Consider the following 27,935-nt stretch of genomic DNA (forward strand, 5'->3'; position numbering starts at 1 on the left):
CCTGGGTGGCGGGCAGAGCAGCCGTGCGGACAGCCGGCCTCTAGGGGGCGCGCGCGACGGCCGCCGCAGCGTGGGGCCGCTCTAGGCCAGTGGAGGCCAAGCTGGGCTCTGTGTCGGCCCGTCTCCCCTCCGCCGCCGCCGCCGCCGCCGCCGCCGTGCCCCGAGCTGCTCGTGCTGTCACCGCCGCTCGGCTCCGCCCAAGGTACCTGCGCGCGGCCGGGGGGCTCCGGAGCCCCGCAGGGCCCACGCCGAGGGGCTCGAGGGGCGAGGCCGGTGGGCCCCCGCGTCTCCCGGGTGCCGGGGGGGGGGGGGCCTCATCGCGGGGCCGGGTCCCCTAGGTAGGCCGCGTCCTGCCCCCGAGGGGCCGCAGGTAGGAACCGGCTGCGGGGCCCAGCCCGGGGCGCGGGCCGGAGGGTCAGCCCTGCTCTGCCTCACCCCGGTCAGGAGCCCGGCCTCTTGGTGAATTTCAGTGCTCAGTGAGCATTTGCCTGGCCTCCTCCAGAATTTCAGTGCTCAGTGACCACTTGCTGGCCTCTTGCAGAATTTCAGTGCTCAGGAGCATTTGCTGGCCTCTTGCAGAATAATTTCAGTGCTCAGGGAGTATTTGCTAGCTTCTTGGTGAGTTTCAGTGCTCAGGAGCATTTGGGGGCCGCTTGCAGAATTTCGGGGCTCAGGAGCTCCACGGCACACCCCAGTGTCCAGTACACGTGCCTTCCTTGGTGGCCAGTGCTCAGAAACAGCGTGCTGCATTGAGTGGCAAGTGTTTGCCGATAACCTCGGAGCCGCAGAGGTGCTGGTGGGGGGCATCCCCACTCCCCTGCGCCCTCGAAGGGACGAAGGGACGGGGTGCCGTTTCTTTCCCCTCCACCGCCGTGCTGCTCGCAGGTGAGTGGTGTGTCTGCAGGTCCCCCAGACCCCCCTCCCCCAACCGTGGGAGCTGAGGAGGGTCGGACTCGACATTTCCCGGCTTTTGCAGAGGGTGAGGGGTAGCTGCTGCCCTGGGATGGCCCAGGACCTGGTTAGGTGATCCCCGAGTCCGGGTGGGCGGGGCTTCCCCAGCTGGGAGTTGCGGGTGACACTCAGGGGAAGTCAAGCTGGGATTTATCCACTGCCATGGGCGGTGCCCTGGGAGAGGAGATTGAAGTGGGACCCCCAGCTGGTGCCAGGACGCTGGAGGGATGGAGTTTTATGTTCCCTGAGCCAATACAGACTTGAGGATGGAGGGGCTGGAGCCACAGTAGGCAGAGAGGGCCCAGGTCCCATCCCTGGCATCCCACGTGGGATCTGAGTGCAGGGCCAGGACTAACCCAGTGTGGCCCAGAAACAAAAGCAGAGAGAGAGAAATAAATATACTTCTAGATTTCCTATATGTGTCTAGTTGCACGGATTTTAAAATACATCTGGATTCTTTTATTGTAAAGAATTTTCAGCAGTATGTCTCTTTCTCCTGATAGAGCTAATGAGGGCCGGAGAGAGAGCTCAGAGGGACGGAGAGTTTGCTTGGCAGGCACAAGGCCCCAGGTTGGGTCCCTGGCAACACATGGCCCCCTGAGCACTGCTGGGGGGTAGCCCTGGTGGCCTCGATGGCCCTGGGGAGGCCCAGAAACTAGCCAGGCACGCAGAGCTGGGGAGTCTCCTTCATTCCACTCGCTTCACATGGCTTCCTTCCATTCACGCGTCCTTGAAGTATGAGTCACTTTCGAGGTGTCACTAGGCTTGAATTTGTCCACCCAAGTTTGTGCCCTTCAGAGCAGACTTTAACAAAAATTTTTTTAATTTTTAAAATTTTGCACTTTGTTGCTTTTCTTCTTTTACTTATTTATTTATTTATTTATCGAATCACCATGAGATGCAGTTACAAAGCTTTCCTGATTGTTTCAGTTGTGCAGTGATCGAGCACCCATCCCTCCACCAGTGCACATTCTCCACCACCAGTATCCCCAGTATCTCTCCCGCCACCCCAGACTTTTCTTTAAGTGTCTTACAAGGAAACTAATTAGAGAATGGCGTCTTCTAGAGATGCTCCTTAAGTGACCCCTACTGGGGTACTTCTAAAAGTAACACCCATGTAAAATTATTTTGGAACATTAGATTTTCAGTTTTTGGTTTTACCTTGGTAATAAGAATCATTTTTCCTAACCAGTCAGTAGATATAGGAGTGGTCAGCATAACGTAAACTCAATATTAAAAATAAAATCAGGGGTGGGGGACAGAAAGATAGTGTGGGGCTTCAGGCACTGGGTTTTCAGGTGACTGACCCCAGTGTCCCTCTGGCCTCTAGCACCCGGAGTGGTCCCTGGGCAGAGAGCAGGAGGAGGCCTGACTCTCCTGGTGTGGCCCCCAGACCAAAGCTAAGAACATGAAGGAACTAATTACAAAATACGGGATCTGGAGAGACAGCACAGGGCCAAGGCTCCTGTCTTGCATGCATCAAGCCCAGGTCAGTGCCGGGCAACACTCACGATGCCCTGTGCACTGGCGGGAGCACTCTGGAGCAGAGTGAGGAACAACCCGGATCATTGGTGCAGCCCCAGACAGAACCAGAAAAGAATCATCTGGAGGCAGGAAACATAGCTCACACACACACACACACACACACACACACACACACACACACAGTGTAAGCAGCACACACACATACACACACATGCACACACTGTAAGCAGTATGCACACACACACACATGCACACACTGTAAGCAGCAGACACCCCCCCCACTCACACACCAAACATACACACCACACACACCGCAAACACACCAAACATACATTCACACCACACACTGCAAACACCAAACATACATTCACACCACACACACCACAAACACACCAAACATACACACACTGCACACACCCATAAACATACCAAACACACACACACCACAAAAACACTGAACGTATACACACACCACATACACACACCACACACTAGGCAGCAGACACCCCCCACAACACACACACCAAACATACACACCCCACACACTTGGCATACACACAGTCACCACACATACTACACACTATAAGTAGCAGGCATACAAACACCACAAACACACCAAGCATACGCATACACAACACATATACACCAAACACACGCACTGTAAGCAGCAGACACACAAGCATAAGAAACACACACACACACACACACACACACACACTCACCCCTGTTGATGGAGGTAGTGGGGCCCTTGTCCCTGATGCAGCCGGCAAGCTTGCTCGGGGATTCTGCCAGCCCTGTGGGTCGGGTCAGTGCCCATGGCCCGGGCACAACCCTTCCCTTGAGCCGCCTCCTGGGAGCTGGGGCCCTAGGAGACCCGCTGTCTGCAGTGGCCCTTTACACGGCGTCCAGGCCTCTGTGGTTAGGCCACCATGTCTTTTCTGACTTTCAGCCTCTGTTTCTGCTATGCTCAGCATGGCAGTGCTCAGGGGCTGCTCCAGGCCCAGTGCTCCGAGAGCCTTCCTGGTCATGCTGGGGATCGAACCCCAGCATGCTGCTCGCGCTCTGGCCCTTTGCACTGTCGCCCGACCCATGGGTTCATTTGTTTCAGTGTCCTGATCACCTGTTGGGGTTGTCGGCGTAGATAATACCGGGCCTTTCCCCGCAGTAGCCGACAGCTCTGCGTCTTTCAGCCCCTCACCCCGCCTCCATCTTTGGGTTGTGGTTTGCCTATGGGTAGTCATACCAAGATTTTTCTTTCTTCTTTTATTTTTGTTTGTTTGTCTTTGGGCCACACCTGGCAGTGCTCAGGGCTGACTCCTGGCTCTGCACTCAGGGATCACTCCTGGCGGGCTCGGGGACCACCCAGATTCTGGGGATGGAACCCGGGGCGACCCTGTATAAGGCAAACGCCCATCTGCTGTACTGTCTTTATGACCCCAAGGGTTTTTTGTTTTTTTGCTTTTTGGGTCATCACACCGGGCGATGCACAGGGGTTACTCCTGGCTCTGCACACAGGAATTATTCCTGGTGGTGCTCGGAGGACCATATGGGATCCTGGGAATCGAACCTGGGTTGGGCGCATGCAAGGCAAACGCCCTACCCCCTGTGCTTTTGCTCCAGCTGCAGTTTTTTTTTTTTATTATTATTCTTTTTTTTTTCTTTTTGGGTCACACCCGGCGATGCACAGGGGTTACTCCTGGCTCTGCACTTAGGAATCACTCCTGGCGGTGCTCAGGGGACCATGTGGGATGCTGGGAATTGAACCCAGGTTGGCTGAGTGCAAGGCAAACACCCTACCTGCTGTTCTATTGTTCGAGCCCCCAGTTTTTTTTTTCTTTTTGGGTCACACCCAGTGATGCACAGGGGTTACTCCTGGCTCTGCATTCAGGAATCACTCCTGGCGGTGCTCAGGGAACCATATGGGATGCTGGGAATCGAACCCGGGTCGGCCACGTGCAAGGCAAACGCCCTACCCACTGTGCTATTGCTCCAGCCCCCAGTTTTTTTCTTTTTAATCTTTTTCTTGGGGGTGCATGGGTGGCATATCGGGCTGTGCTCAGGGCTTACTCCCAACTCTGCTCAGGAATCACTCCTGGGTGCTACTCTGTGGTGCCAGGGATCGGACCCAGGTCGGCCGCGTGCAAGGCAGGCGCCTTCTGCACTGTCCTGTCTCTGGCCTTTTTTCCTCTCTAAACCAGACAGAAACAAGAGCTTTCCCGTGGCGAGTTGCTTGTGTCTGGTTTATCCCGAGGGTCCTGTCCTTTCAGCTTGTCCTTCGAGTTCTGCCCTTGGCCCCTGGGGTTGACCAGCTTGCAGCCGCCCTCCAGCCTTCTGCTGTGTGAGGCCTTTGCTTGCCTGCCCACCCCCCAGTGCTTCCTGCACAGCCCCTCCCCTCCCCTCCCCTCCCCGCGCAGTGCCCACAGCGCCTTCTTAGACAGCCTGGCAGAGCACGGCCCTGGCACCTGCTTCGGTCCTTTGGCTCCAGACAGTAGAGAAGGGGGTCTCGGGGTCTCGGGGAGGGGGAGGCTCAGGGGGAGCGCAAGCGAGTCAACCACCCGCCCGGCTCTCTGCCTCACTCTGCACGCTCCCACTCCCCAGAAATGTGCGTGAGCCCCACGAGGCCTTGTTTCCATGTCCTGTTCGGTTTGTTCTGTGAGACACTGTAGGTTAAGGAGACAGTGTATCATAAGAGCATCCGGGCAGGGACTGACCACTCAGCCTCCCAACCGCTCGGGCCAGGGGATGTGACAGGAGAACACGCTTTAGTAAGGGGGCAGGTACCTGCATTGCAAACCGTGAGGGAGGCCTAAAAGGAGGGAGGGAAAGGGATGGGGAGGGGGGAGGTCAGGGGGGAGAGGGAAGGGGGAGGGGGGAAAGGAGAAAGGAGAGGGAAAGGGGGAGGGAGGGGAAAAGGAGGGGGGAGGGTTGGAGGGAGAAGGGAAGGGGAGGGGGGAAAGGAGAAGGGAGAGGGGAAAGGGGAGGGAGGGGGAAAAGGAGGGGGGAGGGTTGGAGGGAGAAGGGAAGGGGAAGGAGGAGGGAGAGGGGAAGGGGGAGTAGGAGGGAGAAGGGAAGGGGGAGGGAGAGGGAAAAGGAGGGGAGAGGGAGGGAGAAGGGAAGGGGAGGGGGAAAAGAGAGGGAGAGGGGAAGGGGGAGGGAGAGGGAAAAGGAGGGGGGAGGGTTGGAGGGAGAAGGGAAAGGGGAGGGGGGAAGGGGGAGGGAGAGGGGAAGGGGGAGGAGGGGGAAAGGAGGAGGGAGAGGGAAAAGGAGGGGGGAGGGTTGGAGGGAGAAGGGAAAGGGGAGAGGGGAAGGGGGAGGGAGAGGGGAAGGGGGAGGGGGAAGGGGGAGGGAGAGGGGAAGGGGGAGGAGGGGGAAAGGAGGAGGGAGAAGGGAAGGGGGAGGGAGAGGGAAAAGGAGGAGGGAGGGTTGGAGAGAGAAGGGAAAGGGGAGGGGGAAGGAGGAGGGAGAGGGGAAGGGGGAGGGGGAAAGGAGGAGGGAGAGGGGAAGGGGGAGGGACAGGGAGAGAGGGAGGGAGCGGAAGAGGGAGAGAGAAAGGGGAGTGGGGGAGGAAGTGCCAGTCTTAGAGGCAGGCTGGGGGGTAGTGGCAGAAGGGACCCGGGGACACTGGCTCTGAGCACTGTGCGCGGGAGGAGGGCTGGTGTTGGAACACTGTGAGACTGAAACCCCGTCCTGAACAACTTTGTAACCGCGTATCTCACGGGGATTCAATTTGAAAACACCTTGAAAGAAGTGCTCCTCATTGTCACAGTAGTATCAGCAGTGATCATGGTGCTGAGGGCAAGGGTGCGGTAGAGGCAGCAGTGGGGCGGGAGCCGGTGGGCCAGGCCCGGTCTGGCTGAGAGACTCGGTGAGTCTGCTCAGGGGCCCAGACACCCCCGGCACGTCCCATCCCGCCCCAGTCCTGCCGGAGTCGGGGGCCTCCCCCACCCCAACACGAAGGAAGGGGGAGAGAGCTGCCGCTCGGCCCCGGGCTTCACTGCACCCGCTCACTCGGAAGGGGCGGAGGAGAGGAGCTGGGGACGGTGGAGGGGAAACTCACGTGGTTCGAGGTCTGGAGCAGGCTGACGGGGCGGTGGGACATCGTCAGGAAATAGGTGTTTATTATAATGTCAGGTGAATAAGTTGGGGGTGGGCTACATCCAGGGGTGCCTGGGGACTGCTCTTGGCACAGTGCTCGGGGACCCCAGGCTCCCACCATCTCCCCAGGCCGGCCTGTCATTCCGTCATCTCAAGGGGCGGAGGAAAATGGTCAAGCTCTCATTACAAAATCAGTTGTGTTTGTCGTAGAAAGAGTATTAAGTCATAAGCAGAGTATTAAGTCACTAGCATCAAAAAACTGATCAGGCCCCCCGGGGTCACCGGTTGCCCAAGACAGATTTGTTAGCAGCTGGAGAAACGTGCACAAAAAACATACTCTCTCCACTCCTTTGCCAGGTCGGGACTACAGTGGAACCAAAAAAAGCTGTGCTCAGCAGAACTGTCAATAAATCAGGTTTATTTTTCACTTTCAGTGTTCTGTGTGGTTTGGCTTCCCGTGTGTGTCTCATATTTCTGCTCATTTGCATTCAGAGGATCCGGTACAGTTCCTACCATTTGTATTTTTATCAACTTATACTTCTATGGGTGGAGTGATCACACAGCGGGTAGGGTGTTTGCCTTGCATGCAGCCGACCTGGGTTCAATTCCTCCATCCCTCTCGGAGAGCCCGGCAAGCTACCGAGAGTATCCCGCCCGCGTGGCAGAGCATGGCAAGCTCCCCGTGGTGTATTCGATATGCCAAAAACAGTAACAAGAAGTCTCCAATGGAGACGTTACTGGTGCCCGCTCGAGCAAATCAATGAACAATGGGAAGACAGTGCAACAGTGCTACATACTTCTATAATTTTTAATAACGTTTCATTTGCCATTCGGAGATGCTGCCAGTGTTTAATTTGAGGCACGATATGCTGAACGTTTCACCTTGCTTGTCAGTGTGAGCTTGGGGTCAGAGTGAGGGTGTGTCAGTCGCCTTCCCAGGCCGCGGTGTGGCCCTGCGCCCCTTGCCTGTCGCCCTGCCCCCTCCGGCCGCCTTGCTCTCTGGCCCGCTCTGCTCAGCCCCCAGTCGGCCAGCACCGCCACGTCTAGGACATGAAAACACTTCTGAGGCGTTGTCATCCGGATGGCCAGTCACCAAGGCCACACCCGCCTGCAGGCTTGGGGCCGCCCGCGTGCTCCCAGCACGGCCCCCGGCCCTGTGTCCAGGAAGAGGCTCAGCCACCGAACGAAGTCTCCACGACACAGCCCTGGGTACAGGCACCCTGGGCACAGCCACCGCCTCGACGCCACCAGAGTGCCAGCAGCACGGCCCCAGGGTCACACACAGCGGGGCGGGGGCTGGAGACGGCAGTCAGGAAGCCTGCCCTGTGTGCGCCCACAGGCTCCATTCCTGCACGTATGCTCTCGGAGCATCGCCGGGGGTGGCCCTGGGGTCGCTGAGCATCACTGGGTGAGGCCCTGCAGGTCCCTGAGCACCACTGGGTGTGGCCCTGGAGACCCCTGAACCACCGGCCTGATTGGCTGAGAATTCTGGACTCCTCCACCTGGGAGACCAAAGCAACGGGACCCCACAGACAGGAAGGGAAGGAGGAAGCAGACCCCTGGGTGTGACTTCTTCTGTTTCATTCTCTGACGGGGCCACGCCAAGGCTTGGCCTGGAGCTGCTCCGGAGAGGCGGAACTTGAGCTGGGATGTTTCAGTGCTCGATCCACAGTCTCGGTACACACGGGCCAGGTGTGGGACTCAGAGTCTCACATATGCCATCACCCCAACCAGCCGCCCCCTAAGTGACCTCTTTGAAGGAGTTTTTGGGGGCCCACTCGGAGCCCTGCATTCTTAGGCCAGTTCTGTCCTTGGGCAGCGGGGGTGCGTGTCTCCGTCCCTCGTCCATGGCTCCTGATGCCTTAGTTGTGCCCAGTGCAAGGCTCCAACGAAAGACTCGCTGGGGTGTGGACTTCCCACAGATAAGCTCCGGCTGCAGAGTGGATGATTAACCTCAGCCACCGGGAAGAGCCTGGACTGCAGTCGAACTGGGCAGGAAGTCGATGTGAGAAGCGAGGGACCTGGGGGCCATGACCAAGCCCCCAGAGCAGAGATGTGCCCCCGAAGGGTGCCTGCCAGCAACAGCAAGGGCACGTGCAAAAGCCATGGGGCAGGAAGGGGCTTCAGGGAACACCAAGGAGGCAGACTCTGTAGGGCAGAGTCTAAAGAACAAGAGCAGGGGTTCAGAGGTCCCTGGACAGGGAGGGAGATGGCACCTCATTGAGAGCCAGGGCAGGGGAGGGAAGGGCTATTTGGGGGTTGGATTTGAGGGCCACACCCATGGGTGTTCAGGGCTTACTCCTGGCTCTGCACTTCGGGATCACTCTTGGCGGGGGTATGGGATGTCGAGAGTCAAACCTGGCTCTGCCTGTGCAACGGAAACACATCTACCCGCCATCCCCTTAGCCCGCCCCTGGGACTTTGTTCTCCCCGTGCCTCCTGAAAGCAGGGGAGCAGCCTTCATTGTTGTTTGGGGGTGCTAGTGAAAGTGGACGTGGATTTGAATTCCTGACACCTGGTGAGGTCGGGGGCTGTGGAGGACTGCGGGAGACTTTGGTCCTCAGTGAGGGTACAGGAGGTTGATGGCGAGCCCCAGGCACGCGGAAGGGACACGCCTGGGGGAGAGGAGAGAGGGTAGTGTGGACGGGAGAGAGATGGCTCTGAGGGCCGGGCCGTCCAGTGTCCAGAGAAAGGGCATCGAGGACCATGAGTGGCCACTGCTGCAGGCAGACTCTGGGGCCATCTCTGTTGGCGTGTGCGTGGGATATGGGGTCTCTGGTGTGGGCTGGGGGTGGGGCAGGAAGCCCCGGTCACTGTCCCTTCACACGTACTCTGCTGGCCCCTGGTCCCCCCTGCCCAGCCCTGCCTCCAGCACTGTGCCCGCCTCTGCCCTTGCCACCTAAAGGGAGAATCACTGCTCCTGATACTGCCGCAATGTGTCAGCCGGGGCCTGTCTGCCAGCGTGTTGGTTTGGGGTCCAAGGGGCGCCCTGCCCCGGGATTCTCAGCCCACTCAGGCTGGCATCAGTGCCAGGGCCTGAGGGCACAGTGCCAGGGGTGCCCTGGCCACCCTGTGGTGCTGGTGATGTTTGGAGGGCCGCGGGGGACTCCAGGAACACGAAGAGCATGTTGTTACTGTTACTGTTTTTGGCATATCAGTTATGTCACGGGTAGCTTGCCAGGCTCTGCCATGTGGGTGGGATATCTTGGCCATTAATGAGATTACATGGCACGGGGTGGGGGGCAGTTTGTGGGTGTGGCTGCCAAGTTACTGGAAAACTGGGGGTCTGGGTGGAGGAGGCCCAGTCCTGATCCAGGCAGGCTTGGAGATCTCAGCAATGGGTCCTGCATACCTAGGTTCCTCTGTCGGTTCCTTCATGGGTGAGACTTGTCTGAGCATGTGGAGAGTGGCCTTGAGCATGGCTGTGTCTGGGTTCTGGAGGTTTTCGGCTGCCGGGGCTCTACTTGGGGCCGGGAGGGAGACTCAACCTGCCCTCCTCGGTGTGGCCCCGGTGAAGACAGCCTGGTGCCGGGGCAGGAGATTCTGCATCGCTCAATAAGATAAGCAGAAACTAAAATTTGGCTTACCAGGGTAGGGGGGTGGGCGGATGGGGACCCTTGACAGTGGCATGGGGAAGTGGACACCGGCGGACAGCATGGGGTTGAGACATTCTTCGGGGGCATGAAACCCTGTCGGTTAAATGGTCAGTTACCATGGTCGAAACAGAAAGAATTGAAAAGAAAATGCTTCGTCAATATTAAAACTGTCTGTCTGTCTGTCTGTCTCTCAAAAGACAGAAGGGAAACAATGTGAAGAGACCATATATTTGGTAAAAACCTTTTCCACTTGTTTGGATTAGTGTCATGGATGGGGTGTGCCCCGTGGTCTGTGGTACGTTTGGTTGATGTTTGGGGTTTTTTGGTGCCAGATGGAACCGGGCCTCCTCCATGCAGAGCCTGTGCCTTCCCTCGGAGCGACATCCCCTTCCTAAGTGGCCAGTGTCGCAGTGGCTGAACTTAAAGCTTTTCCTTTGATTTTTGTGTGTGAGTGGGGGAGGGGTTGCATTCGGGGGTCACACCCGGGGGTGCTCTGAGCTAACTCCTGGCTCTGTGCTCAGGGATCGCCACTGGCGGAGCTCTGGGGGTCCTGTGGGGTGCTGGTGACCAACTGGGGTCACCCACACACAAGGCGAATGCCTAACCCCATGCTGTCTCTCTGGCTCTGGCTTTTAGCTTAAGCATAAGCTACTTTTTTTTTTTTTTTGGTCATAGATTATTTTCCCAAATGCCAAGTTTGGCAGGTCTGAGAACATAATTCCATTTGCGCTAAATATACAAGATTTGTTCTTCATCTGTTGTGGGAAGACAATGAAGTTATTCTCTCTGGATAGCATTTTAAAGAACAGTTTTCCTTTCCTAATTATCTCTGAACACTGGAGTTCTATTGAGCACAGGCACAGCAGTTCAGAGGAGGAGTTTCTCAAAAAATGCATTTAAGTACTCTAAGACGTCATACCCCTCTCTAAGGCTATAGTGTGTGTGTGTGTGTGTGTGTGTGTGTGTGTGTGTGTGTGTGTACATCATCATCATCATCCGGTTGATCATTGATTTTCTTGAGCGGTTTCAGTAATGTCTCCATTCATCTTACCCCTGAGATTTTAGAAGCCTCTCTTTACTTGTCCTTCCCAACGGTGCCACATTGGAGGCTCTTTCAGGGCCAGGGGAATGAGACCTGTCATTGTTACTGGTTTTGGCATATGAATATGCCACGGGGAACTTGCCAGGCTTTCCCACACAGGCAGGAAACTCGGTAGCTTGCCAGGTTCTCCCTGAGGGAGAACTAGGCTATAATATGTTCCAGGAGCTTGGTTTTATAGTCTCTAGATGTTCGCCATTGATGGGATTACACAGCGCTGGGGGCAGTTTCTGGGTGTGACCGCCTAGCTACTGAAAAATGGGGGATCTGGGCGGAAGAGGCCCAGTGCCGATCCAAGCAGGCTTGGAGGTCTCAGCCCTGGGTCCCGCACACCTGGGTTTCTCTGCCGGTTCCTTCATGCATGAGGCTCAACCGAATGTGTGGAGAGGGGCCTGGAACATGGCTGTGGCTGGCATCCAGAGGTCTTCGGCTGCCAGGGCTCTGCTTGGGGTGGGGAGGAAAACTCAACCCATCCCCTCCAAAGGACCCCGTGAAGACAGCCAGGCACAGGGGCAAGAGACTCTCCGTCGCGCTCTTCCAGGAGCTTGGTTTTATAATCTTTGGATGTTTGGATGTTGGCCGTTGATGGGATTGGGTGGCCTGTGTGTGTGTGTGTGTGTGTGTGTGTGTGTGTGTGTGTGTGTACATATATATTTAATTATATTTATTTATTTTTGGCTCTTTGGGTCACACCCAGCAATACTCAGGTTTCTCCTGGCTCTGCACTCAGGAATTAGTCCTGGATGTGCTCAGAGGACCAAGATGCCGGGGATTGAACCCATGTCAGCAGTGCGTGCAAGGCAGACACTCTCCCCACTGTGCTATTGCTCTGGGCCGTGTGTGTGTGTGTGTGTGTGTGTGTGTTTAGTTGTAGTTTAGTATGGTTATGCAGTGTTGGCTCTCTCCACTACACTATTGCTCTGGCCTGTGTGTGTGTGTGTGTGTGATTGTAGTGGAGGTGGTATGGTTATGGAGTGTTCATTGTCATGGTTGTGGTGGACAGAGTAATGGCACTTTCACCACCACCACTGAAGTGGGCAGCCCCCTCCCCTGGTTCCTGGTCCTTTCCTTTGCCTTCACTTTCAGCCCCGCCCCCAGCCCCCACTGCTGCATAGTCTCAGGGTTTGTCCCGTTGGAGGCTGTCCCTTGTCTCCTGCCGCCTATGAGTGAGTGCGTTGATCACTGCTTCTTCCTCAGAGTCGGCCCCTTCCCACGGCCCCTCCAGTTCCGTCCTGGCTCTAGTGGGCAGGATGGCGTCTTTCCATAGGGTTCACAGTGCTCTACAGTGCGTGTACACACGGCTTCTTTTTCTTGTTTTTGGGTCCCACCTGGTGGTGCTGGGGGGTTACTCCTGTGGTGCTGGAGGGGCCATATGGGATACGGGGGATGGACCCAGGGCCCTCCCTGCTGTGCTTTGGCACCGGCCGGCCCCCAGACCACACCTCCTTCATCCCCCGGAGAGCCCTCTGCCATCTGGCTCTGCCCGTGGCCTGCCGCAGTGCCGTGTCCTGGGCCGTGGGGCAGCTCTGTTCCTCTCCCTTGAGGAGCCTCCAGACTTCTTTCTCGTCGAGGCTGACCCAACAGCTTCCCACCGATGGCGGGTGGGGTTCCTCTCTCTCCGCCCCCGCACCCACTGGCGGTTCCAGCCTTTCTGATGCCTGCCCTGCTCACGGGTGGGAGACGAGTGGGGTACTGCGAGGTGCTCGCCTTGTGTTAAGTGGTGACGCACTCTCGTGTGCCAGCTGGCCTCGTCGGAGGAGCGTCCCCACCTCTCCCTCTGTGGGCGGCAGCATTTTTGCTGTTGTCAGAACTTGGTTGTCTGCATGTCTACAGTATGTCTGCATATTTGCCTTTTTGCTTGTTTTCGTTTGGGGGCTACAGGCAGTGGTGCTCAGGGATACTCCTGGCTCTGGGGGACCAGATGCGGGGCCCTGGTCAGCTGCACGCAGGGCCAGCGCCTTAGCCCCGGTCTGAACACTTCCGTGAGTGAGGGTGTGCAAGTATGTTCTCACGCTCACAAGGGCATGTTTGAGTTTCAGCCCTTCTTCCTATTTGCCGGGCAACCCCCTGGTTAGCAGAATGTGGCCCCACTTGTCGATTTGTGGGTTTTTGAGGTGTGGAGGTGGGTTAGGCCGGACCCAGCGATGCTCTGGGCTCACTCCCGGCTCCGTACTCAGGGATTATCCTGGCGGACCCGGAGACCACATGGAGCCCGGGTCGGCCACGCGCAAGGCCAGAGCCCCTCCAGCTGCCCTATCGCTCCAGCCCAGATGTGCTCTTTTTTTGTCTTTGCCACCCTTGTGGGTTCATTGAGGACCTCCCCGAGGTGCTCAAGCCGGGAAGTTTCACCCGTGTCTGAGAAGACATTCCCGGTTTCCTTCCCCGGCTCTTGGTGCCTGCCATGGCACCGTGGCCAGGCCAGGCCAGTGTGTTTGGAGAGATTGGAAGCACCACGGAGAACCCGAGTCCTGGAGATACCCTGATCTGGCGGGGCTGTGGCCCTGAGTCTGAGAGAGGGGCCTGGGGGTCACCGGGGCTGGTGGTGCTGGGGGCCTACAGCGTGGTGCCGGGGACTGAACTCGGGGCCTCGCGCATACAAGGAAAATGCTCCAGCACTGGGCACTATCTCCATACCCCTCGGTGGGTTTTGTAAAAATAAGTTGAGCTTGGTTCCCTGCCCTGACTTTACAGAGAAGTGGCAAGTCATGTGCTTGAACCACGTCAGCCACCAGGGGGCACCACGACCCCACGAGAATGACGCTGAGGCGGTCACAGAAAAGCCCCCTGTGGACAGTGCCCATCAGCGGCTGTCCACACACCCAAGGCCTTCGGCCTTTGGGTGGACTTTGCAGCGCTTTAAGAAAACATAGCCTGTGGTTTTGTTTTGTTTTTTTATAGATAGGTACAAATTAGAAGCGGGAGATTTAGGTGGGGGTGGGGGGAGACAGGCTGGGAGTACAAAGAAATTGATTTTGGTTCCCTGGAGCAAGTGCTGGGGACTGGGTGTGCTTGAGCCAGCAGCGGGGCCTCCTGATGCTTCAGCCCACAGCGATCATGCCTTCTGAGGCCCCGGGCTAACCACAGGGTTTGCAACAGGGTCCGATGCCCCCAGCCTGTCGCCTGCCTCCCACGGACTATTGATTTTTCACCATTTGCATTGAGGTGCTGGATGTACAGTTACTGCCCGTTATATTGTTTTCCTGCGCGCATCATTCCTACCCATGACCGAGAACCTGCTTCCCTTCACCCTGTCCCAGGACCCCATCCTGCCCCCCAACCCCACCACGCGTAAGCTCTGTTCTCTAGACAGAATCTTTAGTTCCAGTGATGCCATTTGTTGTTTCTTTCCTTGTTTTTCAATGTTTCTTTTTTACCCCACATATGAGGCATATGTGGGATATCCCTTCAAAAAAACACTTATTGTGGAGGTGGTAAAACCCACACAAATATACATGAATAGTGCTAATCTTCCGATGTTTCACAAAATTGTAAACCAGTGAGAGGTTTGCTGATTTTTTTTTTTTCAAAATCTGTTTCTCTTTTTACAGTCACACGCATTAAACGTTAATATAATTCTGTGCAGAGATATTATTTTTTGAAGTCCCCTTTCACCACCCACCTGTGTTTAGAGTTCTGTGCAGCGCCAGGGGTCTAACTTGGGGCCTCACAGGGGCAGTGTGCGCCCCTGCCCCCTCCCCCAGCCCCATCCCAGCCTGCCACTTGCATCCTCACTGACTTGGGGCTGTGTGCTAAGAATATGGGACGGTTTGATTTTACCACCCCTGCCTCTGAGTTATTTATATTCCTGGCCCCTTTCCCAGAGTTGATTCTGTCAGTGAAAGGGTCCCGCCCACCTGGCGACCACGCTTGCCCAGTTAGGTGGGGTGCATGGGTGGGGGTCTCCCGTGATGGTGCTGCTCTCTCACTGGGGGCCCTAGGTGGTGAGCCACGTAAGCAGGTGATGGACATGGTGCCACGGATCAGAGCCCGTGGCCTCAGGCCTGCATAGCTCGAGCCCTACCTTGGAGGCCCCCGGCCCGAGCCACACTTTAGTAGTGACACTGTCGTAGCTTTTTTGTAGTGGGCTAAAGAATTCAGAAAGATGCGGCCCGAGTGATAGTACAGTGGGGAGGGCCTTTGCCTTGCACGCGGCTGACTGAGGTTCAATCCCTGGCATCCCATAGGGTCCCCTGAATACTGCCAGGAGTGATTCCTGAGTGCAGAGCCAGGAGTAACCCCTGTGCATCACCAGGTATGACCCAAAAAGCAAAAACAAACAAACAAACAAACGAAAGGAAGTTGAGCACGCATGCACTGGCTCTCCAGCAGGCCAGCTCCTGGTTTGGGTTAACTTTCTTTAAATGATACGACAGGGCCTGGGGCCTCAGACGGGCCTTTTTAGTTCCTGGCACCTCGTGGTTCCCTGAGCCGCATCGGGGGCAGCCTTGGGGGTCCCCAGCACCAGGGAAGCCCTGGGACCCCCAGCCGTGCAGGGCCCGAGTGGCCCTGCGTCCTCTGATCTTTGTACTCAGTGACTGGCCGGTTGCCTACTAGCCGTAGAGCTCTCGGACCTCCTGGGTCCCCCCCCCCCACCGCCACACACGATTTTCATTTTTGGCCACACCCATCAGGGTGGGTGCTGGGGGTGGAACCCAGGCTGCCGGTCAGGCAACCCCGCCCTGATTCTGCCCTCCCAGAAGACCTGACATTTGTAGGGGGGAGGTTGGGGCCAGGCCCGGAGGTGCTCAGAGAGTCCCAGGGTGGCCCAGAGGGACTCCTGGAAGCAGAGCGTGACTTCAGCCCCATTCCCACGCCCCAGTGGCCCCCGACACCCTTTGTCCACACCAGGAAGGCTGACGCCCTTGGCCCCCAGGGCCTTTCGGCAACTCGCCAGCCCTTGCTCCAAGCTTGTGTCTGTCTGCCCGTCCAAGATGGGATGTACATTGAGAGAAAATGCCAGTCTGAAGGTCCACACTGCGCCATGCTTAGGGCTTGCTCTTGGCTCTGCTCTCAGCTTCACTGCTGAGTGCTCGGGAGATCAAAGGGGATGCGGGGGTCGAACCCTGGTCGGCTGCGTGCAGGGCCAGCGCCCTACCTGCTGGACTGTCGCTCCAGCCTTGTTAAGAACAAGTAGATTTTCTTACAAGGAAAGTGGTGGGCATGGCCGACGGGGTGGGGGGAAGCCTTGGGGTTTATGGGGCTGGGATGGGGGGTCGGCTAGGGTTCTGCCTCCCCCCCACCGTGGAAAGCAAAACCCACGGGTCAGTGAGGACCAGGGATGCTTGAGATTTGGGTCACGACTTCTAGAATCCCAAAGAGGAAGCAGTGGAGGGGAAACGGTGTCCTGTGTCGGGAGCGGGGGGCGGCGTGAGAGGGACTGACCCTTACCTCCAGCACCTGCAGCCGCCGTGGGGCCTGAGCCATCCCTGCACAAGGACATGGGTGCAGTGGGTGCTCAGTCTTGTGCCTAGAGCAGTGCTAGCCCCAGGTGGCTTCAGGACTCTTGACTGACCCCCCCACCCCTACTTTGTGATCAGCCCATGTCTTCTTCAGCTGCTAACTCCCGCCCACCCACCCTTATTCTCTTGACCCTTCTGAGAAGAATTCCAAGAAGAATTCGGGGCTGGGTGGCCCCGAAAGGGGGGGGGCGGGGAGAGAGAGAGAAAGAGAGAGAGAGAGAGAGAGAGAGAGAGAGAGAGAGAGAGAGAGAGAGAGAGAGCGAGAGAGCGAGAGAGAGGTCCCCTCCCCACTGTGTGTGAGCTGGGGCAGGCTTGCTGTCTCTTCTCAAGGACAACTTGCCAACACTTGTAGCCACCTCCGCACACTTGAGGGAGGGACCCAGGAAGCCTCACTACAGGGAGCCCACGTGGCCCAGCCCCCAGCGGCCGCAGGAAACCCCCAGCCGTGTTTGCACCACAAACTCCTGCTCTTGTTTCCCCTTGTCTGAGCTTACACACATCAGCCCTTGGCTATGTGGAGACCTTTGTTTTGAAAATGACTTTTTAAAGCTCTCTCTCTCTCTCTCTCTTTTTTTTTTTTAATGAGCCAATCCAGAGAATATTGTGGGGGAAAAATAAATCCACCCAGAAGAGGATTCTACACTGTTTTGCTCAGCAATATCCATTGTGTTCATGTATCTAAAACTCTTTGTAGGTGCCGGAGAAATAGTGCAGGGGTTAAGGCGCACTTGAGCCCCACCTGGTCCCCCAGCATAGTCGGACGTGGCCCCTGCACCACCGGGTAGGGCCTTAAGACAAAAGAGAGTCTTTGTAGTTGGTCATAAGGTGAAGTTGCCACGATCCCCCCTTTCTTATCGGGGTCTCACTCTGTCGATACAGTCCTATTTTCCTGCCCCCTTTCAGGGAACTCCTTCTTATTTGGGGGAGGGGCGCCACATCTGGGGTTGCTCTTGGCCCTGTGCTCAGGGATCACTCCTGGCAGGTCTCCGGGGCCATATGGGATGCCGGTTCAGACCCAGGTTGGCCATGTACAAGGCCAGCGTCCCCTTGCCTTCCTATCGTTCCGGGCCCAAGGACACCCGTTCTGTCCACTGCGGCTTGCCTCCACCTCCCGATCCTCATCCCCGTCTTGTCCCTCTGTCTCGGACTGCCCGGGGGCTCTCCTTGACGGGGACCCGGCCCCTCCCCTCACCAGGAAGACCTGGGTGGTGGACGCCTTGCAGAAGCCAGGGTGGCCTCAGCCTTCCGTGAGGTGGTTGGGAGAGTAAATCAGACTGCCTGCCCTGGTGCCGGGTGTGCTGGGCAAGCGTTGGCTGGCCTGCTGCCCGCTGTGCCCGGCTGGTGACACTCGGGTCTTGCCCTCTGCGTCTCAGAACTGTCCATGCCCACATCTCTCCTCAGTACCTCCCACATGCCCCAGACCCCCACCCGCTGCCCGCCATCCCCCACCCCTCTTTACTTCCCCTCAAGTCCTTTCCTTCTCTGTCCTCCTTCCTGGCACCTATGGTCAAGGGTCAGCCCCCCTTAATAATCTCACGTTCCCTCGAAATAAGTCGTTTGTTCGTATTTGTTTTTGTTGGGGGGCTCAGGGCTTCCTCCTGGCTCTGCACTCGGGAATCACTCCTGGAGGGGCTCGGCAGACCCTTGGGGACCCGCTCACTGTCTCTCTGGCCCCTCCAAGTCAGAGCTTCCGAGGGGCCATGATGCCTGAGGGGGCGGGCTGCTGTTTGTCCCCAGGGAACTGAGGCAGGGGCCAAGCCCTCCTGCGCACCTCACACCCCCCCCCCCCCCGCCCCCGTTGCAGGCCCTGTCTCGGCCATGTCCTACGTGTTCGTGAACGACTCGTCGCAGACGAGCGTGCCGCTGCTGCAGGCCTGCATCGACGGGGACTTCAACTACTCCAAGCGGCTGCTGGAGAGCGGCTTCGACCCCAACATCCGGGACAGCCGGGGCCGCACCGGGCTGCACCTGGCCGCCGCCCGTGGCAATGTGGACATCTGCCAGCTGCTGCACAAGTTCGGCGCTGACCTGCTGGCCACGGACTACCAGGGCAACACGGCCTTGCACCTCTGCGGCCATGTGGACACCATCCAGTTCCTGGTCTCCAATGGGCTCAAAATTGACATTTGGTGAGTCCTTCTGGGCCTCCTCGGGCCGGGCCCTCCTCTTCTACACGTCTCTCTCTCTCTCTCTCTCTCTCTCTCTCTCTCTGTCTCTCTCTGTCTCTCTCTCTGTCTCTCTCTCACATTTTGAGTCATACCCGGCGATGCACAGTGGTTGCTGGGATTGCTCCTGGCTCTGCACTCAGGGATCACTCCTGGCTGTGCTCAGGATGCCGGGAATCAAACCCAGGTCAGCCACATGCAAGGCAGATGCCCTCCCCTCTGGACTATTTCTCCAGCCCTCACCACGCCTTCCTCAAAGTTACAGGCAACGACACAGGGTCAGGGCCATGTGGAAGGACATTGGGGATGATGTCAGCGTGTCAGAGGGGCAGAACAAGGGACTGTGCTCTGGATTCAGTTCTGGAAGCAGAGGTGTCCATGTTTTTTTATATATAACTAGTGATCAGATTTTTCCTCTTGCCAGCAAAGTCCTCCCTCTCTCTCTCTATTTCTTAATCACAGATCATTTATTTATTTAAAAGCATGTACTGCTACTTCCTATGCAAGGAATCCCCTTAAGCTTAGTGAAAATATGTGCAGTCATAATAGCAAATGTTTACTCCTGAGACTCCTTTCTAGCCAGGGAGATAGATAATACACGAAGGATAGTAAATGATGGAATCCTCTCTATTTTTTGAAAATTCTTTTAAATCATTTATTACTGGTAATGGAATCGATTTTATATGCCCAGCCCCACCCCTGGGTCCCTGGATCTCAGGGTCCCTGCCCCGCCCCCACAGTTCTGCCTCCTTGTCTCAAGCTGCTTCCCAGGGAAGCCAGGTTCAACCCAGGAGGAATAAAGACAAGAACTAGAGGTTGTGGAGGGAGCCACAGTCCCCGTGTTCCCTTTCACTGGCTCACTTAACTCCCAGAATCAAGAACTTTTGCAACCAGCGTTATCTCCAGTGCAGGTTGAGCTGGTGGAGGTGAGAGGGGGATTCGAACCTGATTCCATGGAGTCCAGAACCTCTTGGCCACCCGCCGAATCATCACCGTCTATGGCTCAGAGTCCTTTTTCTTCCAAATGCACTGAGGGCTTTTATCTCTTTTTTTCAATATTTATTTATTTATTTATTTAATTATTTAATGTTCTTTTTTTGATGGTTTGAGGGACGCCTTGTCTCTGAGTGGGGAAGTCACCGCCATCCTCAGAGCAGAGGTTGAGCTTCCCTGCACAGGCTCCTGTTGTCTCGCTTACCCGGTGTCTCTGCTGTCCCCATCCGCAGCCTGTTTACTTGGGGCTCGAGTCTCCCTGCGTGAACGTTTTTCCGAGAGGGAGAGGCCTGGGCCTGGACTTTCCCGTCCATGCTCTGACACGCTCTGGCTTAGCTCTATCCCCAGTGGCCCACGCTTTCACCTGTAACATTACAAATGGGTGAATTCTAAGCATTTGCCCTGGGTGTGGCTGACCTGGGTTTGATCCCCAGTATCCCATAGGGTCCATAAGCACCGCCGGGAGTGATTCCTGGGTGCAGAGCCAGCAGTAATTAACCCCTAAGCATTGTCAGGTGTGACCCAAAGAACTCTTTCCCCCCACACATACACACAAACAAAACCAAGTGCATCCAAAATCCAGGTTCCCGCTCCACCCGGCTTCTGTGCTGGGTCTCATTCCCAGCCCCTCGGGTCTCCCTCTCCCCGCCGGGAGCACCGTGCTCATCCCGACATTGTTCCGTTGGACTTTCCTAGCAACCACCAAGGCGCCACCCCCTTGGTGCTGGCGAAGCGCCGGGGAGTGAACAAGGACGTCATCCGGCTGCTGGAGTCTCTGGAGGAGCAGGAGGTGAAGGGCTTCAACCGGGGCGCACACTCGAAGCTGGAGACCATGCAGACGGCCGAGAGCGAGAGGTGCGTGGGGCAGCGGGCCTCCGGGGAGGGGGGCTGCCTCTGAGCACTGCCTTGCCCACACACGTAGGACAGGCTCAGCCAGCCTGGGAGAGAGCTGCGGGCCTGGGGGGACTGGCTAGAACCCGGGCTCGGAGGAGGCGGGGCTCATCAGGAGACAGGGAAACAGTCCTGGGGGGGGGCGGGAACACCAAGATGGGGCGGAGAGGGGGAGAGGAGAGGGAAATGGGGTGGAAGGCTACGCCTGCACCCTGCAGCGCCACACGGCCGAGACAGTGCCTGTGACGAGAGGGGGAGCAAATCAAGTCCAGGTCCCGGTCAGCCTCGGGCACCGAGCTCGGGGGCCAGAGAGCCCTGAGGCGCCCTTCACTCCTTCTCCTCCTTCCTTCCCACCTAGCAGCGGTGGAGAGCACTGTTTTAGGGAGCACTGAGAAGGTGACGCCAGGTTAATTCTCTAGGGGAGGGGCCATGCCAGGCAATGCTGGAGGCTAATCCTGGTGCTTGTGGGGGAGCTCTGCTCTGCTTGGGGGTTCGGGGAGTGAACCCCGAGCCACCACGTGAGGATCACGTGGCCACGCTGAGCCGACAGCTCTAGTGTGCGTTTAGCTTGGTCACCTTGGAGTTCAAGACTAAAGGTGCAAAGAGGGTAAGTTTCCTCTGGCCTCCCCGAGTCTCTGGCTGAATATGGTTTGAAGGTCCTTAGCAGTTGAGCTGGACTTAGACTTTAGAACTTTTAGGGGTTTTGTTTTGTTTTGGGGTTTGGGGTTTTTTGGTTTTTGGCGGGGGGGGGGGGGTTTGGGTCACACTCAGCAATGCTCAGGAATTACTCCTGGCATTGCTCAGGGATCGTCTGGGATGCCAGGAATCAAACACTGGTTGGCTGCATGCAAGGCAAATGCCCTCCCCTCTGTACTGTCGCTTTGGACTTAGATTTTAGATCCGGTAGTTCACTTAGATCTTTGGGGTCGTTATGAGTCTTTTTTTTTTTTTCTAAATTTATATCTACTTATTTGATTTCTTTTTTTTACCACACCTGGCAGTGCTGAGGGGCCATTCCCGGCTTTGTGCTCTGGAGTGACCCCTGGCTGTGCTCGAGACCATCTGCAGTGCACGGAATCCATCCATGGTCAGCTGCATGCAAGACATGGTGTCTTAACCCCTGTCCGATCTCTCTGGCCCGTCTCTCTAAGTTTCAAATGAAACCCTTTTTCCAGCTCAGACTGTGTTTGACATGAATCCGGCACTGCCAATTCGTGTTAATTAAACCCCAGTTAAATGTGGGCCACCGGTGGTACACACCTCATCGGCATGTTAATTCTTCATCCTGCAAATGCTCTGCTCTCTCCTCATGTGCGAGACAGACTCCTTTGCATCCTTCTGTCCCACTCTCCAACCAAGGCTAGTTTGGTTAGAAAAGTCCAGACAGCCGTTTTATCCCAGTAAAGAAAGCGCTTTGCTTCTCGAGCCACCCCCAGAGACTGCAGGTTGTTCAGGCAAGTAAGAAATCAAAGACACGTTTGCAGTTTCCCTCCTCGGCTCCCTCTCCTCTCCCTCTGAGTCTGCGGCCAGGGTGCCACGTGAAACTCAGTCAAAATGATTTGCCTGTCAATCAGGTGCCCTCCAGGAGCTTGACACTTATTTTTACGTTTTTATAAAGGAAGTTACTTGAAGTTCCCTTTCCACCAAAAGCATCTTAGAATGCTGTGGCTCGCTGGGGGATGCTGGTTAGGATGTTTTGTTCACAGCAAGTTCCGTGGCTGCCCTTTACGTAAGCCGTACCTTGAACTTTATTTTGCCTCCGTGGTGATTACTCATTAACTACAGAGCGATTGGTAAGCTTAGCAGTCGCCACGAACCATTTGCTCTTGTTGCCATCGCATCCCTGCTTGTAAATATTTTGGGTGACAGCACGTGTAAAGCCAGTTCTTCCAAAAGGGAACCACTGGCCCTGTATAGTCAGGTTGTCCTACCCTTCTCTGCCCTTCCGTGTCGTGGTAGAGATGCCGTGGTTGGAAGTTGTGTCATTGGTCATGGGGGAAAAGGGGGCCAGACCAGCGACAGAGCCTTCAGCACCCCAAAGCTGCAGCCCGAGCTAATCAGAGAGAGGGACCAGGCAGGAAGGTCGGGAAGCTGAGCCCCGTGGTGTTGATGGTGGCGCCAGTCGTACAGCTGCCTTCAGGAACCGTTTTACTGCAGGCCTGACCATTCCACTCCGAGGTGTGTATCCAGCTTTAACTCTTCTACAGCCACTGAGTGGGGCCGGAGCGATAGTACAGCCGGAAGGGCATCCGCCTTGCACGCAGCCAACCAGGGTTTAATCCCCAACATCCCATAGGGTCCCCCGGGCACTACCAAGGAATGATTCCTGAGTGCAGAGCCAGGAGTGACCCCCAAACAAACACTACTTGGAGTGATTCCTGAGCACCACTGGTGTGGCCCCCAAACCAAAAAAAATCAATAAACTGTTAAAGGGTGGGTTTGGTGGCATTCGAATTCATCTCTGTAGAGAGACCGTGGCTTGCATAAGGCGTCTCTGACGTTTCTCCCACGGCTGTGTTTTATAGCCCAAACGGGGGATGCAAGTGTTGAAACGCACGTACCACTTAGGATCCATGTTTCTTAGGATTTCCAGGGGCCGAGCCTAGTTTCTCAAAGGCGGCCTGTGAGCCACGTCGATGGAAAAGCATCTCCCCCCCTCTCACCTCCTAAATGGAACTTCTTTTCTTTTTACCTTGTTGGTACATATAACTCAGAATAAGCCCCGCACACACACATGCCCAGACCGTGCTGAAATCAGGTGTTTCCAGGCAGTACAAAACACCTTATTGGATAAAAGTCTCTACAGGAAGTTCTGATGAAGGGAGAGCCAGACAGACAGCACTTTCTTTCCATGTGGCTGCCACAGTGCTTTGAATCCTGGCATCTCATTGTCCCCCAAACACCCACAGGTGTGCACACCCCCGGCCTCCCCAAAATAAAGTTCTCATGGTCTGTGCTTCATGAGCTCGGAGGAACAGAGGAAATGCTTAACCAGATTCTCTCTTTTATCTTCGAGTCCATTTTCTGCAAGTCAAAATTTCTGTCATTTCTGTAAGCCTGAACTTCTTTCTCACCCTGCCTGTTGTAAGTCTTCTCAAAGTTCTAATCCTATTCCTAACTAGAGGTTTCTTCAGTTTCTCGGGGGTTGCAAAGACAGAAAACCCCGTCTTTCTGGTCTTCACAAAACGTCTTTTTTAAAAATAGATTTGACTCGTTAGGCCGTGAGCCCACTGGCCCACGAGGAAGTCAGTTCCCTGGGACTAGGAGGTCTCTGAGACCTGATTGTCCTGGCAGAGGCTCTGGGCGACGGTGTCCGGAAGGACAGTGAAGCAGGAGGTCACGAAACTGCCAGTTTGGGGACTGGAGAGATAGTGTGGCAGGGAGGGCGCTCACCTTGCACAAGGCCAGCCCATGTTCGATCCCCGGCTTCCCAAAGGGTCCCCCTCACCCTGCCAGGAGTGATCCCTGAGCACAGAGACAGGAGTCAGCCCTAACACCGTTGGTGTGGCCCCAAAACAAAACCAACAAAGAAAACTGGCAATTTGGCGTGGGAAGCAGGTCCTGGGGATATTGCTGCATGCTCAGGGGAGGGTTGGGCACCAGTGAGGGATGGGGGTCAGACCGGGTTGTGATGGCCCTGCCGGTCACCCCACGCTGGACTGCACGCTGCCACCCCCGTGTGTTCTGGTCCTCGACGTCCAGGACTCCCTCACGGTGGGGCCTCCCAGGCCGTGATGTGACACGCCAAGGTGGCTCTGAAACCAGGGTCAGGATCTCCGTGGCGTTTGCATCCCACCCAGTCTCAGCACCTAAGAGAAACATGTTCCAGTGTTTTGTGCAAGATAGAACTTACAGCCCGCGGTTGGGGGCGGGACAGCTTAAGGGCAGTGCCCTGTCTCCAGGGTGACCGCTGTTCAGTGGACAAAATCACGAAAAAGAGGGTCCACCCATCAGCAGAGGGGACTCAGTGAGTGAAACCCCCCTCCCCCCCACACCACCCCTGTTAGCTGTTAAGATTCAGGCTCCGTCTAAAATGGGTTTTAGACTTGCCTTCATGGCTTATTTCCACTGGCATAGAGTCTCGAATGACAGATCTTCATCTTGAATGTATCTGAGTTGAAAATGGCTAAGGGGCTGGAGAGTGCAGTGGTTAAGGCACTTGCTTGAATGCGGCCAACGCCATTGTGGTCCCCGCCACTACACCAGGTGCCCTGCACGCCACCAGGAATGATTCCTGTGGACTGTTAGGTATGGCTCCCAAAACCAAGAGAATAAAATAGACCACAAGCCCAAAGATAAGCAAAACCCCACAAAATGACTGAAACATGTTTGGGGTTAGTATCTGATAGGAAATGCTCATTTGAGTCCAGCAGGGAGGGCGCCTGCTTTGCACACAGCCGCCCGGGTTCCAGGATACCCGGCCTCCCATATGGCCCTCCCAGCACTGCCAGGAGTGATCTCTGGGTGCTGAGCCAGGAGTAACCCCTGAGCATCACTGGGTGTGGCCCCAAAACAAAAAAGGAAAAGAAGAAGCAAAGCTCCTTTGATCCAGGTCCGAGAAGGATGGTCACCTTAGCCAGTGCTGGGCGCTGCAGCAGGAAGCTGTACCTTGTGTTAGCAGTTTACTGCGAAAGCCCAGTTGTCTCGCGTGTCCCCATCCACCCAGGAGCAGGGAGACTGTCTGCAGCCCACCGTCCGTCCTTCTGTCTGCCCACCTTCTCGGGTCCTCCTTCCCCGGGAGGGGGGGTGCCCCAGCTCTCCCGTCTGTGGTGGGTGACGTGTGCCTCTCTCCCCTGCAGCGCCATGGAGAGCCACTCCCTGCTGAACCCCGACCTGCAGCAGGGCGAGGGCGTGCTGTCCAGCTTCCGCACCACGTGGCAGGAGTTCGTGGAGGACCTGGGTTTCTGGCGGGTCCTGCTCCTGATCTTCGTCATCGCCCTGCTGTCCCTGGGCATCGCCTACTACGTCAGCGGGGTGCTCCCGTTCGTGGAAAACCAGCCGGAGCTGGTGCACTGAGGGGGCCCGGAGAGGCAGCCAGGGCCGTCCGCTGCCCACCGTTTTCAGTTTTCCGTTTGTTCGTCTTGCGTTTGTACCTTCTAGAACAGGGCGTGCGTCTCCACGGATGGCTACGCACTGCCCTTCAGTACCGCAGCCCTGAAGCCCCGAATCTACCTCGGACTCCCCCTGAGATCTTAGGAAATCAGCATGCACCCTTGTTTGATAAAAAAAAATAATAATAAATGGGGTGCTCTAGGGGCCAGAGCTATAGTGCAGCAGGAATAGCCGACCTGGGGTTCAAGTCCCCAATCCTGTATGTTCCCCCTTGCCCCCCAGGAGGAAGGAAGCCCTGAGCACTGCAGGGCCTGATCCAGAAACAAACACAAAAGTTGGGTCACTCGAGAGGATCCAACTGCCGGCTGGCCCTCACCCTCTCGGACCCGTCGGCTGGAAGCACTCAAGAGAAGGGCTTGGGGTTCGCTCTGGTTTGTTTTGGCAGGAGCCCTTGTATCTTTTTATTTGCATTATCGGAGAACAGGGGGAAATGAAACAGTCAGCTTAGAATGTGCAATGAGGGCTGGAGCCATAGTACAGCGGGGAGGGCATTTGCCTTGCACAGACCAACCCCCGGCATCCCATATGGTCCCCTGAGCACCGCCAGGAGTGATTCCTGAGTGCAGAGCTAGGAGTAACCCCTGTGCATCACCAGGTGTGACCCGAAAGAAAAACAAAAAAATGTGCAGTGCTTCCTTCAGTCCCTGGAGAGCAAATCAGGATTGTTGGAATCAGTTTAACTTAATTTTTTGGTGGGGGGTGGGTAGTGTTTGGACCACTCCCAACAGTGCTCAGGGGCTCTTCCTGGCTCTGTGCTCAGGAGAGACCCCTGGTGGTGCTCCAGGTTAGCCACGTGCAAAGCAAGCCTGTTGCCCCCGCCGTTATCTCTCTGGCCCTGGCTTAATCTTTTTTTAAGCTGCATCACAAACCCAACAGAACTTTTGAAAATGAGCTCTGAAGAAGAAAAAGAAAAAGAAAGAAAATGAGCTGTTTTCTTTTTTTAAAATAATGACTGCTCATATATTTATTTGTTTTTAAGGTCATTTGGGATTCTTTTTTCTCCTTTTGTAAAGCGCTCCATTTGTCTTTGTCATCTGTAGAAAAGGTACTTCCGGAGTTCTCCTCTGCACTTTTCAGTCTCTCCCTGTTTATTTCAAAGATGGGATTTCTCTGGAATAGTGTTAGAAAGTGTGGTCCCTACTTCCTTCGTAGTTGGTGGCTAGTTGGGGTGAAAACAATCCTGAGAACTGTCATTGTGATTCTTTGGTTGCTACGAGGTGGAAAACCCAGTTCTATAAGCGGATGGGGTTGACACAGTTGTGTCACGTCATGATGCTTTAAGCCCAGAAGCAGCCCCGCTGATAACCCCTGAGAGACTCCTGCTGACAGCCCCCCTGGGTCAGGGCTTCTAGGGGTTGGGGGCAGACCGTCCTGATCGCCTCGTAGGTGAGAATGAAGAGAAGGGTCTGAGAATTGAGACGGAGCCCCCAGCAGCAGCAAGCTTAAAGGGCTCTTTTGTTAATAATTCTGATATATGTAGATCATTTGGGGGGCTAACTTTTTTAAAAAGACCGGGAACGGTCAGAAACGGTCAGAACGGTCGTGAAAACTAATGGCTGGACTTCTCCTTGGAACCAAGGCAGCCGAGCTGCTCGCCCATCGAACTGTTGCCAGAAATAGAAACTATCATCTCAAGCAGAATTGGTGCCTCCGTGACCCTTTTTTGCCTCTTTTTTTTTTCTCTTTTGTATTTATGTATCTAGGATGTGGCTTTACCATTTGTAGAGCCATTTCAAAAATTTCTAATTTGGCTGGCGGCCTCAGGGTCAGCGCACAAGTCTTAATTTTAGATCGGGGTTTGAGCAAAATCACTCAGAGCCGGTGTCAGCACAGCCGCGAGAGTGAGCGTGCAACGGAGAACGCCCGGATACGGATACGCACACCCAAAGCATGGACACGGATAGTGCTGTGGAGTTGGCTTTGCATCTGTTTGAGAATCTAGACAGAGAAGCAAAGTTGGTTAACGTGTTTGTAAACACATCACATTCGTAACGGCTGAGCATTCCCCCTTTATACCCTGACTTCTTTGTATTACATTCCGTGTACTGCACATGAGTAATTCTACCAATAAATTTTAATCTATAACCTA

At 55.8% G+C, this 27,935-nt stretch overlaps 1 protein-coding gene across 1 annotated transcript; it reads left to right on the forward strand.

Moving 5' to 3' along the window:
• The first annotated feature begins 75 nt into the window (after positions 1-75).
• ANKRD46 (ankyrin repeat domain 46) lies at positions 76-27,935 on the forward strand. The gene is made up of 4 exons (XM_055127985.1): positions 76-202; positions 18,490-18,814; positions 20,540-20,698; positions 25,534-27,935. Exons 2-4 carry the CDS (start codon positions 18,504-18,506, stop codon positions 25,748-25,750), a joined length of 687 nt encoding a protein of 228 aa, XP_054983960.1. The 5' UTR covers positions 76-202; positions 18,490-18,503; the 3' UTR covers positions 25,751-27,935.

This window comes from Sorex araneus, chromosome 2, assembly GCF_027595985.1.
Source record: "Sorex araneus isolate mSorAra2 chromosome 2, mSorAra2.pri, whole genome shotgun sequence".
In the NCBI taxonomy this organism is placed as follows: Eukaryota; Metazoa; Chordata; class Mammalia; order Eulipotyphla; family Soricidae; genus Sorex; species Sorex araneus.

Excerpts from the sequence above, each read along its gene's own strand:
- ANKRD46 (XM_055127985.1), top strand. The coding sequence starts at position 18,504 with ATGTCCTACGTGTTCGTGAACGACTCGTCGCAGACGAGCGTGCCGCTG. Across the intron at positions 18,815-20,539 it reads GGGCTCAAAATTGACATTTG|CAACCACCAAGGCGCCACCC; the intron begins GTGAGTCCTTCT and ends GGACTTTCCTAG. Across the intron at positions 20,699-25,533 it reads CAGACGGCCGAGAGCGAGAG|CGCCATGGAGAGCCACTCCC; the intron begins GTGCGTGGGGCA and ends TCTCCCCTGCAG.